General features: G+C 37.9%; 1 protein-coding gene across 2 annotated transcripts; it reads right to left on the minus strand.

Annotated features, from left to right (window-relative positions):
- Positions 1 to 1,664: 1,664 nt before the first annotated feature.
- Positions 1,665 to 9,133, minus strand: pmt (phosphoethanolamine methyltransferase). Of its 2 annotated transcripts, none has more exons than XM_051419536.1 (12): positions 8,988 to 9,133; positions 7,103 to 7,274; positions 6,448 to 6,603; positions 5,702 to 5,838; positions 5,296 to 5,447; positions 4,959 to 5,147; positions 3,793 to 3,882; positions 3,589 to 3,678; positions 3,382 to 3,504; positions 3,046 to 3,177; positions 1,926 to 2,042; positions 1,665 to 1,819 (listed from the first exon to the last, which is right to left on the minus strand). In XM_051419536.1, exons 2-12 carry the CDS (start codon positions 7,261 to 7,263, stop codon positions 1,709 to 1,711), a joined length of 1,458 nt encoding a protein of 485 aa, XP_051275496.1. In that variant the 5' UTR covers positions 7,264 to 7,274; positions 8,988 to 9,133; the 3' UTR covers positions 1,665 to 1,708. The 2 variants fall into 2 exon arrangements, with proteins under 2 accessions (XP_051275496.1, XP_051275495.1); XM_051419535.1 differs by lacking the exon at positions 8,988 to 9,133 and adding an exon at positions 8,598 to 8,759.
- Between the last annotated feature and the right edge of the window lie 6,621 nt (positions 9,134 to 15,754).

Here is a 15,754-nt window from a genome sequence, read left to right on the forward strand (position 1 = left end):
CCAACTGTGACATGTAGACAACATGCTATAAGAGCTTGCACTGTTTAAACCAGTTTAGCTTTGGTGTTGTTTTTTTGTGCCTCAGTGCCCCCCCCCCAGTTACTGTTTTCTGTAACTGACTGCTGTGTAGGGATGGCTCAATATACAATATTATCGTGTATCATGATAAATTCATTGGGGTGAATCTCAATTATCGTAATAATCGTAAATATCCTCACGACTTAACTTGAAGAAGCTGTCTAGCTCGCCAGCCTCCAGTCTTATATTGATTTCCTGATATATTTTGAACAAGAAGACAAGGGAGAGCCCACATCTTTCAAGCCTGTCACCATGGCTGAAGGCTCAGCTTAAAAAAAGCTGTAAAAAATAGTGGAAATAGTATAAAGAGGCACATTATAGCTGTAAATTAAATTTAATGAGGCAGTAGTTCCCTGTTTTTTATGCCTCATCAGAAAGGCCATGATGGACCTGCTTTTGTATGGCGGTCTATTTTAGTAACCTATGTAACTTCTTCCCATGCCAGCAGCTGCTGTGACCACAGCTGGCAGTAATGGGAGGATGATAAATGTTAAGACAATGTGTAATGGTAATGTAAGTAGAGAAGAGTCAGTGAACTGCCTCAGTAATGTCACTTATACTATATGCTATAGCTCTCTAAATTTAGCTAACATAAGCTAATGAATGTGTTAACTGCAGATTGCGGATGAGATAAGTCGACACTTCATGAGCTCACTGTGTTCCACAGGTGTGATAGTTTATTTATGTGAAAGAGGAGCAGCCTGCTTGGTCAGAGATGTTGTTCACTTTGTTAGGGGACTCTCTTTCACTTCCTAAACAAATTGGCAGGGGGTGGAGGGGGTCTGAATAACTCGAGGCAAAGTATGAGTCGGACAGGTTTTGTAGCTTTGACTGTGCTGGCAGGCTGCTATTGGCTATAGGAATATTACTGCAGGACAAATGCGTACTAGTGAAGTTGCAAAGAAGCATTCAGTAATTCGCACCCTGGATACCTCACTCAGCTCTGCTCATTTGTTGATTTGACCAGTCTGATCATCACCCTGCTTTCCAACTACTGTGTTGTTTCATGAAATTGAGTCATTGAAATGAAAAGATCCCATCGTATTTGTTGTCTCCTGGCATGTTCACTCGTCTTCTGTAGCTAATTTGGATCCCTCACTCTGGAAATTACCAAGCATTTAATAATCATGATCAAAACCTACCATCAAAGTATATGAACAGCTGGTAAAACACACAAAGTGACAATAGATTGCATTTGTAGTATAGTCATATAGTTTTTAGTTTAGGCACCCTGAAATTTTACTCTTAAAAAGCTGCACTGTGATACAAATCTTGTATGTATATATATATATGTATAAGTCCATATAAAATGCAACATACACATTAATGCAGCAGTAATATTAATCCAAAAACATCACATAGTAAAACACTGACCATTTTACTACTTAATGAGTAACTTACCTTGCTGCTAATACTTTTGAGTTGTTTTTCTTAAATTGCTCGCTCAGCACATTCTTTCACTTTAAATATAATGCTAAAACTTTTAGGTTCAATAAACTACCGCATGTTTTCTTCTCAAATTGTAATCCTTAACAGGTTTAATAAATCCCAAGCAATTCATCAAAGACAAAAGCATAGACAATAAGGAAAGAGGCATTCCTTTTTTTCTTTTATTGTTTTTTATTATTTCTCAATCCCTTGTCGCATAAAAGAGTCCCCATCTTTGATCTCCACTGTTGGAACGTCCCAGTTTTTCTCTCCATCCATTTACAATAGCAAAATAGTCCTCTTCAGAGAATTCCTGCAGGGCACAGAGAAGCAAGCAGTCATCCAAAAAAAATTAGGAAGGAATTCTGATATTGCTCGATTTAAACCTTGTGATTTTGAGTGCGTGTGTGCGTGCTAACCTCTATGAATTCATCTTTGATGGCCTCCGCTCTCTGCAGCTCTGTCTCAATCACCTGGATGAACTGGGCTGTCCGGTCTTCTGCCGAAACATTGCAAAAACCAGCTTCTTCAAGGAACTACAGGAGAACAGACATGCACAGGTGAAGTAAAGTGAGAACAGCACCACCAGCTGTTGGACAGCAGTAATACATTAGTATCACATCCACAGAGCACGCAGCCACAACATCTGTGCATTTGGGCTTCCTGTACAGGAGAACACTTTCTTCTCAACATTTATAGCTAGCTGTTTCACAAAATATTCACTTCTGCTTTGGCCACTGCAAACCCATATGCAATTTTTAACATCAGAAGATCTTTCTCGCTGCAATGGTTTCTGTGAACTTGTATTATGTACACAGGAGTTACAGTAAACAGTTACAGAAAGATACTCATTATATTGTGTGTAAGCTCATTTACTAAAACAAAATTTTTTTTTTTCCTTTTTCGGTATTTTGTGCCTTTATTAGATAGCTGCCAGTAGAGCAGACAAGAGAGATAAAGAGATGGGGGACAACTTTTCCACAGTTTGAAGCATGCTGCAGTGTTCCCTCATTGCGTACAAAACATTTCAGTAATCCATCCAAATTAACATAATTTATGCATTTATAGTTTCCTTATTGTCGATTTGAAAATTGCATTATCACACATCTTTAACACATTTTTTGATAAAAAAATAAATAAAAGCAGATATGATGATGTGATGGACTATATTCTAATCTTTCATATTCCGGCAAATTCATGTAATCCTCAGGAATCAAACACAAATAGGGGCTTGGGATATACAATGTGTGTTGACCTAATCTTGGTGGATGCAGCTTGGCCATTTTATTGCCACAAAAACAATTTGCCATAATTACATATTACATTTACTTATTTACTTTAGTTATAAAATGCATGGACACAAATAAAGATAGTAAAGAAGAACACTGTGACACTGTACCAGTACCAGTGTACCACAGACTCAGCAATAATTTGTGTGCCAACCCTCTCATTACATATTGGTAAAGAGGACAAAAGGGTTGAACTCCCCATATGTCCTTTCACAAACTATTAGATAATTAGGCTCTACTGTATATTTACCTTGCCATACTGTGAGGGTGTATAGAGGACATAGCCTCTCTGTTTGACATAGGCCTCAAACACTGGTGTCCAGGGCTTCTCCCCGCAGCAGTAATCACTGATAAGCAACTTGCCACCGGGCTTTAACCATGACTGCGCACAAAGAATAAGAAGGAGAATAAAAGTGTAAGTCAGCAAAGTGAGTCTGGATAAAGTCACAAGAAAGACACAAATGTCCCAAAGAAATATGCAACATAAAAAGGTAGCTTTCTTTTTTTCTTTTTGTATGTGTATTGCAAGATTTAACAGATTTCCTCTCCAAGATATAGACTTTGCTACTAATGAGAAAATTCTCACATGGAAGCGCTTGAAGAGTGTTAGTTTGTCATCTATGTGCAGGATTGTGTCTCTGCTGTAGATCACATCAAAGGAACCTTCTGGGAACGTCCTCTTAGTGGCATCAGCCACCTCAAACTGGACCTGATGTAGAGCACATGCCATTACTGGTTCTATCTGGTTAGTTACTGGTTTAAACCATTAGGATAATGCAAAATTTAGACATACTGATGGCAGCTTCTCAGCGATCGCCCTCTCCATGGCGATGTCCACCATGTTGTCTGACAGGTCCAGGCCGAGCACTTCCGCTCCAAAGGTCTGAAACGTGACATAATCAACTCCATCATTATGGTCCTTTCAATCAATATCTAAAAAACACTCTATCATCATTACTAGTATCATTCTAACTATACCAGATTCCTTGGCTCTAACCTTTGCCATGTAGAAGTCTCCACCACCGATGCCACAGCCAACATCCAGAACCTTCTGTCCAGGCTTCAGGTTCAGTCGGTCCACAAACTCCTGTAATCCAAAAAAAGTTCATTCTTTACGGTCATCAAAGCCCCAAGACATAAACCTGTAGATCTGTCTGCTGCTGAGGATGATGATAAGGACCAATATGTTGGGTAGTTTTTATGATGTAGTGTTCACATATACATTTTTCAACATCTTGGAAAAGTCAAACACTATGGGAAAAAGTAATCATATCTCACATTTCATAGTCATTAGTCATGGGAACCTGTCTGTAATAATGTTGAATGAAACACTAAGGTCTAAAGTCTGTTTAGCACATTTTTCAAATGTCAAGATGCAACAAAGTGAAGCTTCTCTAACACAAAGATAACTTTCTAAAGAGAACAGAGGAAGCAGGAGGGAGAGGAGTATCCGCAGATAAAGCTGCTTACGATAAAGGCCGGTTCTGTTGCTGCTGAAGGTCATCTGAAGCCTTTGTTTGATAGCAAGACAGAATCTGCAGTCACACTTTCGACTGAGAGGCTGTATTTGAAAATGCTAACATCAACATGCGTACATGCTCACAATGACAATGCAAACATGCTGATGTTATGCAGGTATAATGTTTACCATGTTAACCATCATAGCTTGGAATGTTAGCATGCTAACATTTGCTAATTAGCACCAAACAGCTGAGGGTGATGTGAATGTCATTAGTTTAGCAGGTAATTGGTCATAAATCAAAGTTTTGGACAAATTGAGATTATCAGAGTGATTACAGTTCATCCAGAGAGAGGCTTGAATGTGTGTAGCAAAATGCATGGCAATCCATCCAACAGTTGTGGAGACATTTCACTCAAAACCACACGTCAAACTCATAGAGCTGCTAGAGTCAGGATCACCAAAGTCAGTAAGATTCATCCTCTAAGGAGTCATGTGCCAATCCATCCAATAGTTGTTGAGATGTTTCTGTAAGGAGCAAAGTGGTGGACTTGAGTGGATGCTGTTAGTCACATAATTAATTTGCCTGCTGAGTGTTTTACTTTTGAAGTCACACCACTTTGTTCAGTATTCTTGTATCCTTTCCAAGAACCACCTATTGATTCATTCCAGCCAATTCTGTGTTTTCCAGGTTTTATTCCTACCTTGGTGGTGCTGGGTCCGCCTGTGCTGACATAACCAGCCCCGAACATCTTCTCGTAGCGCAAGATACCGCGGTTGGTGTACTGCTGGTTGTCAAGGAACTGCTGGAAGGTATTAAAACCGCTCTGCGTGTTTGAGGAGCGGGGAACCTTCTCCAGCAGCCAGCAGATCTGATTCGGATTGTTTTTCATCTGGAAAAGGAGAAAGAATAAACGACAGAGATAGGGGGCAGGGAGTGGAAGGGAGGAAGCAGAGTGTTAACTGCACATCCTCATGCTTACATCACACATTGTAATGTCTTTATTTACTCAATGTTTGAGAAGACTTAAGTGACTCTACCTCAATATAGGCCTTAACTTTCTTTTTTAACACAATGTCGAAACCAAATGTTTCGGCCCCCTCTGGCTCCTCCACTTGTACTGATGATACCAGGTGGCTGTATTGTGCGTCAGTGCGGTAGCAGGTTGGGTTGAAGTCCCTCTTAGAATCACCTTGGTAGAAAGTTACAAGTTAAAACGAATCCTTATTGTATTTGGTAAGAAAAAGATGTGGGTTACTGTTGCCGAACTGCAAAAATGTTGTTATGTTCCTACTTCTATTAAAAATTTAAGACAGAGGTTTGGATTTAATATAAATCAGTAAAATTATTTTAATTTGTTTCTTTAGCGAGAGTCAGTTCACATCAATGTCTAAATCATTATCATGATGAAAGAGAGCTGTGGAAGTTTTATTGTTAGCTCAGTACCTGACCGGTGGTTGCAGGACTCTCTGAAAAAAAGAAAGCCACCGGGACGCAGCCAGCCCAGCATCTTTTCTATAAAGGTGTTTAGCTCCTCGTTGCTCAGGTACATCATCAGCCAGTTGGAGAAGATGAAGTCAGTGCTGAAAACATTAAATGGATGCATTAAAATAAACGTTTATAGTTGTTTTTTTCCTTCCAGGAACATTAACTGAGTTTGTTTTACTTTGTTTTACTTTCTATGTTTTTCATGTGAAACAGCAGTTTCAGTATATTTTTCTGTAAATGCCAGACTGTTTTTGATACAATCCCAAATTGATGGAAACAACATGGAGGAAAGTCTTGTTTTTGCTTTGCTGTATCCAAGTATCCCCTTCCTTTATGACAACAGCTTGGTTTTCTTTCTCTCACGATGAGGAAAAATGGTCCAACAGTGGACCCTTACTGTCTGTCATTCATCCATCATCAGAATGCATGACTTCCTGCCTGCTTTAACCCGACAATGTGTGAAGCTGTGCTCATGGTGTTATGAGAACCAAATTTCATAGAAATCAATCCAACGCTGTTCAGTAAAAACCACAGATGGCAGGGATCACCAAAATCAGTAGACTTCATCATCTGTGGACCATGAATGTCTGTACCAAATTGCAATCCATCCATTCGATGCTTAAATTTTTCAGTCTGAACTAAAGTGGTAGACTCAAAATTCAACATATGAAGTGTAAGTAAGCTACAGATACCTTAACACACACCTGTTTTGGGGCAAATCCAGCTTTGTGACATCAGCTTGTATGAAGGTAGCGTTACTATGGTGACCATTGTCCTGCCTGTTCTTCTCCACAAAGCTTTCCATGAAGTCCACAGCTGTCACATGGCCGGCCATGGTCAGCAGGTGGCTGGTGAAACGACTGCAGGGACACATGTCAGTATGAACAATATCTGAATTTGAGAATTGCCACTGCTAATAAGGTGTGTATTGAACAACTATTTTAAAGCAGTGACTATCTGCTGTGTAAATGCACTGACTGATAAACCAACTTGGATTTTTCTCTAGAAATAAATGTCTTTTTTTCTTGATATAGTCTTGTAGAGACAGGCTTTTTGTCAGTCTTAAATCTTGACGCTGCCTGTCAATCAGATTCATAAATGGTGACTGCCACTATAACAACACATGGGCTGGATTTCTTACTTTATTATAGGGGAGCTTTTTTTCTGAAGAACTTTTTCCTAGAAATCTGAAGCTTATCAGATTACCATACGTTACGAAACAGATACCTTGAAATCCTTGCCCACACACACACACACACACACACACACACACACACACACACACACACACACACACACACACACACACACACACACACATGCACTACTACAGACAGCCTAATGCAGCTTTATACTCACCCGATGCCAGCTCCCAGTTCCAGTACTCTGCATCCTTTCAGGGAGGGCAGCATGGACAGGATCTCAGGCAGCTCCTGCTGGGTCAGCTCCTTGGCACGGGAGTCCAGCATCATCTCCTCCACTGTGGCAGCCTTGGAGTGCTCCTTCCAAAACTCTGTCATGTTGCCACGAACTGTGAAGCACACAGGTGTCCAGTTTAGGTTAGAAAAAAGAAAGACATTTGGACATCTAATATTCCTCAAACAGAAAGGGAACAAGACCACATACTGACACAATAATAATGTACAATAACTACATTACAATAACAGTGTTGTAGGCTTCTGTTTTTATAAGAGAAAGGGACTCATTTATTCTCAGCTAAACTCTGAAAGCAGACAATTATCAGATGAAGCTCATTATAGCACAGTGGGATTGTGGATATTCATATGATGAGCTACCCATAATTGTGTCTTCAGTGCAGACACAGAAAATAAAATAAAAGTAGTTTTGCTAATCATATTTGCTCTGGAACAAGTGGCAAAGTTCAAGAACTCCTACCTGTGAATCATCTGTTAAGTAGTTATGTAGTATTCAACAAGTATTCATTTTAATCATTCTTATCAAATATATCTGACATAAATGTGCATCCAGACAAGTTTATTTAAAGAAACAATCAATCTGTTTTAGATTCATTCAAAGTGACATTTTACAGAAATGTATGTTAATGCATAACTTTTTAACTAAAATTCATCAAGCAAATATCTAGCACACAGATTAACCATTACTCAAACCGGATTGCAGCAGACAATCTTAAGCAATACAATGATGTGGCACATCCACAGTCATTTCCCCCAGAATTCAGCAGCTTCACATTACACTTGTTCTCTATCACAATTTCTGATAGAGCAAAACATGGTAACTGTAAATGTGCCAAAAAAAAAAGAAACAAAAATCCTGAAACCCTCAATTCCATAACTCATTTATCAACTTTGCAAAAAGCCAAGAAAGCCACTGGTCTGTGATGTGTACCAACAATAAACATGAGGACATGATGCAATGATGTAGCCTAATGGCAGTTAATAAGAAAGTGGTGTGGACTACACATATAATAAAAATATAATATAATTCTCCATTCAATCAAGGAGAAACCTTTTCTTTTAAACTTCTCTGATTTTCTGTTGCTTTACATCCTCATACTCTCCATAAATCTGGCTTTTATAAGATGCCAGCAGCACAGCAAACCTAACCAACCTCTAATTTCTCAGTGATATGATAACTAAGGTAAATTAATGTCTACAGGGATCATCCGACAGCTCAGTCAAATACCTGACACATTCCAGCACAGTGCTCACTGTAGGATTACTTCAACCAGCTGAGAGATCAGTGAACTCCAAACAACATGAGACAGCTTCAACAAAGTCTCCACATCAGTTGCATCAGGCATGAACCCACGTTTCAAGAAAGCAAACACAATTTAAATCTCCACAAGTAAAATCATTTTTTTCTCTGCTCATACCTTTTTCCATTCTGGTCTTTGGTTGATTTGAACTTATTATAAAATGATTCTGCAATGCCTATATAATCTTAATTAAACGAAGATGAGTGTAAGCAACCCCTCTCTGACAGAGTGTGGGTCCACCACTGTGTGGGAGCTCTTTAAATAACTGGACTGTACAGGAGATGATCGCCAGGTAGGAAACTAGCCATTAGGGTGCGCCCACTAAAAGGCAAGGGGAGGGGAGGGGGCGAACATGAACAATCACAGGAGGACAAGGGTCTGCGGACTATCAGAGGCGCGGTTACGGACGGGATTCCCCTGACAGCGTGGACACATAGCCCTAATAGACCTCCATAAAAGACCGCTGTCAGCCGCCGATAAGTTAGTGTGTCAGTGAAGTACACTCACATCTCTTTGCACAATGGTTGGCTTGTGTTGAATTGTGAAGCGGTGTGTTGCGCCGGCCGCAGTCTCCCTCACCGGCTCCCGGCGCACCTCAGTTGTGCTGACGAGCAGGAAATGTCCCGCGGCATGCGTGGATTACGCAACATTGCCTCATATTGCAGCCGGTGGAGAGCAACGAGCGACCACTCACACAGCCCCTTGGGAATTAACGTTGAGCTACACGACTTCTGATTTTATTAACATTTTATGATAGGACCTATAGTACCAGAAGAAATGGGGATGCAAAAGGACTTTCTGATTTTTAGAAAGGTCGATTAAAACTCTTCATGTAAAATAAATCGATCATTTCCACTGATAATGACACGATTGTTGTTTTTGACCCACAGTTAAACTGACAAGCTGCGCAGGGCGACAGGTGTCAGTTTGCGACTTATCAATGGTAATCTAATCTAACAGTCTGTATATCTGTGTGCAACACACTGACAGTAGGTGCAAGCTTTTCTGTGGTGTTTGGGGAATGGGCTACATCACTTCCGGGACATGTGTGAGGGGGGCGGCCCAGGTGCTGAACTAAACAAGGTGATGGTGAAAAACAGAGAGAGAGAAAAAACAGTGAATATAAAAACTTTTCTCCTTTATAAAGATGTTAGAAGTTGCAACTAAAAGCTTTATTAATACAGTTAATACAGAATTTACTTATTATTTATAGATCAGTTGTGGGCTGTTAATAAGTCAAAATGCCAAAAAAACCCTTAAAGGATCAGATGTTTAGTGGCATCTGGTGGTGTAGTTGCAGATTACAACCCCCTCGCCCCACCCTTCCTTTCCAAACACGTTGGAGGAACTATGGTGGCAGCAAAACTTGCGAAATATATTTATTTATATTTTTAAAAGTACTTTATTCTTGTGTGATTTTTGTGTGATTTGTATATGTTTGTGTGATTGTATATTTTAAGCACCATTGCAACAAGACAGATTCCTCGTATGTGTAAAAACCTACCTGGCAATAAATCTGATTCTGATTCTGAAAATCTAGTGCCAGTGTTTGATTTGTTCCTTCTGGGTTACTGTGGAAACATGGCAACCTGCACCTCTCATTGAGGTAACAAAAATATAATGATTTTTTATACACAAATGAAAATATAGTTAAATATTATATTCAGTTTCTACCAATAGATCCTACTAAACGTTACACGCTGTATCTTTAAGTCTGCCTTTAAAAATATGAAGTCGTTAGCAAACCATTAAATCTACAGTTATACATAAATATTACAAAAATCGATCAGTTCTGCAGCTGTAACTTGTCAATAACTATTTAAAGGTCCAGTGTGTAACAGTAACTGTGTAACTGTATTCAGCTGGTTGCAATCTGCAGCTTCACAGCTAATTCTACACACTCGTCCTCACACACATGGATTGTGGTCCAAGATGCCCCACAGAAAAACAGAAAAACAGAAAAACAAAAAATCAAGTGTCCTGCTGAAGGAGGATGACCCCCAGCCAGAGATAGAGAGAGAGAGCCACAGATTTTCTTTGTGAGTTGTGGCTTATGACTGATTTATAAAGAATCAGTAAATGATTAATTAACCTCTGATAATTCAATTATTTACAACTTTTAAATCAATATTACTTGGTCTGAGTACTGAAAGGAGTCTCACGAGTTTGAGATAAAAAAAACCTGGTGGTTGTCAGTGTTTTATGGACAGGTGTCGATGTAAGTTTTCCCAGCCTCACCTGCTGCTTCCTGTCTGTCTATATGTCGGTTAGGTGATGGGGGTGTAGTGTATAGTGTGTGAATTGGAGTTAGTGAGGTATGTGTGCTTTGGTTTATCAGTTCATCTGCAGAGATGTTTTTCTGTGTGCAGCATGTTTTTCCCCCCTCTGTCATTGACTGTTAACACATATATTTGTGGTGTGTTTCAGTGTCAGTGAGGTTTTAGTCTGACTTCTGCAGGCCTCTACCTTAACGTGGTGACACGGCCTCAGTTTTGGCTGTGGACTTTGATTTGTTACTGTTGCACTTCAGCCAATTGTAGCCTACAGAGACTGCCTGAAAAGGAGGACGTTGGTCTGCTTCCAAGTAAAAACATGGTATGATTTAATTTTGATGGGCCAACCACAAGATTTTATGAGAGTAGGATCTTTGATGCAGGGGGGAATGACCCGAACTACAGACGTGAAAGTGACCTATAGTTTAAAGGTACCCTCAGACTGATACGGAGAAATGTTCTTCAGAGTCATTCCCTCTTTTGTCAGCATGGACCTCACGCAAGAACATTCATACTCTTATCCTTATTTTTATCTTTAACCTTTTCTTGTGAGCTCATATGAATGACCCGAGTCAGATTCACCAAACTCTCTTCACTACTACACTACTGAATACAGGTGAAAATGCCACAAAAAATAAAATAATAATGAATTATAATAAATAAATACATGAATTTTAACTAAGTTGTATAATAATTATGCCAAAAAGTAGAATCAACACTGCTCTCTTCTTCCACGTGAAAATGTTTTTATTTACTGTTGCTATACATATTTGAATTTAAATTAATAATATTTCAGTGACAACATCAGAAGTGATATTTCTGTTATAGTCTATTACAGAAATTGTCTAGCATGCATATATCACAGAGCTAACAGTGAATTAGACACACACACACACAGAGAGGGGAGGCTTTTGGTGCCAAATCAATGTCATAGGAGTACAGGTTGTGTATGTGTGTATGTGTGGTTTATTGTTTGTTTGACTTTTTGCACAGTTCCAACGCAACCACATCCAAAGTTCAGGGTAACCAGACTAATCAGGATGAGATCAGCAGATGGAAGGGTTTCTGAGACTTTTAGGTACAGATAGTGGCTCAGAAAGTCCCCTATACATACATCACTATCAATATCAAGTGTGTGGTATGATAATGTGAATACTAATCTATATATATCTATATATATACTGTATGTATAGGCTATATATACTGATATATTGACCATGGACAGTGTAACTCAAACATGTAATGAAAATTGTGAAACTGAATGAATTTTGAATGATGTATTTATACTCACTGTCCATTAGAGTTTGTCTCTGGTGGGTATTTCCTCAGTTGTGTTATCCCAGAGGCCAGCATAGAGACGTCTGATTTAGGCAGTGGTAATTAAATAAACAAGGAGAATTAATACACCGTATAATATATGATCACCAGTTCCATTCAGTAGTTTTGATCCATCATGGATAAGAAGCATTTAAAGGACTCACAAGAATGAACATTTGAACATCTACAACTCCCTGACAACTTCGTCTGCTGAAGAAGACTGTGTGCTATGGTCGAAAGCCCCAGAGAAGCTACTAAATGGAGCCTGTGGTGTGATTGTCTTAATGGTATATTATGTATTTTAAAATGATACAAACTTAGTACTTACACAGAAGCAATTTGTAAATTGCAATAATTCAAAACAATGTGCATTAAATAAGGCGGAATTCAGACCAAAAGCAGCACATTTATATATATAAAAAATAAAATAAAATAAAATAATATAATATACTGGCTCATTCACTAAGACAAGTTATGAGATCTGAACTATTTCTTGCCCAAAGACTCTTCTCGGACAGTTTGATGAGCATAGACCATCTGATGGTATACAGTATGTATCTTTGTCAATGCAGCCCACTCATTGGTTTTAGGATCCACCTCCAGAAGCTGAACAGTGTCTAATAGACACCAGTTATTTGTTTGAAGAAACTGAGTTAGAGGAGGAGGAAACAATTTTAGAAGTGCAGTTGTAAGAGTCAGTATCTCCCACTGCAGTGAAGAGGCTGTAAATGATTACTTGCAGTGACAATATTGACACGGCTGTTGTGAAACACTTATTTCTTAAACTTGAACATGTCTACAACTCTTTGGGGGAGAGTGACATGTTCTGCAAGCAAGATCAGCATTCAGAGTGATGTTTGCTGTCTGATTTTTAATGCTGTTTTGTGTTTGTAGCCATCCAGGCATTGCCCTCAGCCCACTACTAGTGCATCTGGTCAAAATGTGTGGAAAAGAGGTTTGTCAAGACTTTTGATATATTTCAGACCTCGTCATATTTTATATGTTTATGTATAATCGATCTGTGTTGATACCACCCAGTCCTAAAATACTGACAGTTACAAAAATATAACTTTGCATTTGCTGGTACAATGTACTGTAAGTCCAAACCACCTGTCCAGACAAACATTCTGACACAAAATGGGATCAAAGTTAATCTTTTGAATATGAAATATCCAATTGAAGCATAAAAAGTATCCTGAACGCCTTCATGAATGTGGTCAACATGAACCCTACTTATAATAGAGTCTGATGGTTTTAAAAAGTATTTAGTCCTATATGGGAAATATTTGACTGTTTATCCCCTTTTGCAAGATGTTTTTAAAAACCCACTGACAATACTGCGGCAAATGTAAAAAACAAACCAACTTATGATTCATAATCTAAATTTACTTATGTTTGTTATTGCAATAATTATTAAATTGTCAAATCTTTGATCATTCCATTAAATTAAATATTTATGTTTTCCATTATACAAATAGTTTTATCAGTTCAGTTTCACATTCAACAACTTTGTGTGTGTGTTTTTTCCTTAAAATATTTCTATTTCGTGAGTTAGCACTAGCTAGCTAGAGACTAGCAAGCAAGCGACAATTAATGTGATGATGTTTTGACTGGCAGGCAATTAGAAAGATGGGTATGACAAATAAGAATTTGATATGTTACATATTATTATTAATTATATTGTATAATAATGGACATAATAATACAGCATTTTTAAATTATTAACATTTTCCCTCATCTTTACGGTGGCCGACAAGGGCAAACGCGCTGCAAATGGCAAAACGCTGCAAACCCCGGGAACGATGCAAATCCAAAAACACACAAACACATAAAACAAATCCAACAGAAAAAACGCAGCAACAGAAAAATGCTGCAATCACAGAAACGAAGCAGAAGCACAAACTTACAAACCCACAAAACAAATGCCAAAGACAAATGCCGTAATCTTTTATAATATTATAATATTGTATAATTATAAAAATATAATGTTATAATTATATTATTTAGTACTATTTAATATGATTTAATATCATAAAAGAATATTATGATAATTATAATATAATATAATATTCTTCTATAATATTACAGTATATCTTTACAATTATACAATATTAAATCATATTATAATATGATTTAATATTATAGTAGAATATTATAATTATTACAATATTATTATAATATTCTTCTGTAATATTATATTATTATAAAAATATAATATAATTATAATAATATTATATAATATTATATTATATTTTTTATAATTATACAATATTATGATATTATAAAAAATTACGGCCAAGTGTTGAAAAAAGACATAAAGGAAAACTTTACATTTTACTCTCCTCTCCAAAACTTAGCCAACTTCTTCTTCTTCATGTCTTTCAGGTCTGGTCCCACAAGACTAGTCCATCCCTCAGGTCGGGTCCCCCTAGTGGCCTGGCGCATTTCCGTTTTGTGGAGCGAATTTGCAATTTCTATTGGGCAGTTGTTTTGTTGTTTTGTGTGTTTTTGAAATTTGCAGCATTTTTCTTTGGCATTAGTTTTGTGGGTTTGTAAGTTTGTGCTTCTGCTTTGTTTCTGTGATTGCAGCATTTTTCTGTTGGATTTGTTTTATGTGTTTGTGTGTTTTTGGATTTGCATCATTCCCGTGTTTGAAGCGTTTGAAGCGTTTGAAGTGGCGCTTTTGCCCTTGTTGGCCACCGTACATCTTGCCTCAGAAACATTTTACATTCACTTTTCAAGCCAGGGTGAGTTTGTGATCCTCATAAGTATCCCTTTAAGTGTTTCCAGCTGTAAAACATATTTATTACAAGACAAGATTGAGTTGAAACTCTCACTAGACCAAAGTAAAGATCACACTCACTCTTGTCCACTAGATGTCAGAAAAGGCCCACAAAATATCCTGTACTGATCGCAGTACAGCAGATACAGACAGGCAGTGGTTGTGGGTTGTGAAGGGATACTGTGGGACTGCAGCAAAGTGAACGAGGAAACAAATTCAGACACCTTTATTATCTATTACCTAATTCTGCTATCTTTTAGAGAACATCACAATTTCATAACAAGCAGAACTGACGGTCAAGGCTAAAGCCTAAAGCAAGGCAAAGCAGGACACTCATTATAATGTTCAACTTAGAAGGAAAAAAATGTTCTTTATGAAAATAGTCTCTTTATACTTGAGGCCAACATCACATTAAACTCTCTGCTTTTAGGGCATTTCACAAAATTCTCATTCAAAAGTGGCAAAAAATGATGATGAAACATACTGCAAAACAGAATGCATGTGAACAACTGTAATATAGGAAATAAGAAAAGAATAATTTTCATGCTTATTTACTTGAAAAAATTGAAATGACGCATCAAGGATTAGGTTTAAGACATCTTTTCATTTGGAGCGCCACGTGTGCGCAGGCTTTAATTTTCTTGCATGAAGAGAGGTGTAATGATAATCACAGTCCACTGTGATTATCACTTGTAAATATTCATGAGGTCTTTCATGTGGAGACGGTTTGTTTTGTTTCGTGTGCTGCGCTCCAAAATTAGGAACTTCCCCTGGGACTGAAGAGTATCTCTATTTTACAAACAGGTTCTCTTAACAGAGGAAGACAGGGAGAATCTTTTACTGCTTAAGTGCTGCTGCTGGTATACAGTAAAGAAAAAAAGGAAAAAGAAGTGTTTGTGTCA

Source organism: Dicentrarchus labrax, unplaced genomic scaffold, assembly GCF_905237075.1.
Source record: "Dicentrarchus labrax unplaced genomic scaffold, dlabrax2021, whole genome shotgun sequence".
Classification (NCBI taxonomy): domain Eukaryota; kingdom Metazoa; phylum Chordata; class Actinopteri; family Moronidae; genus Dicentrarchus; species Dicentrarchus labrax.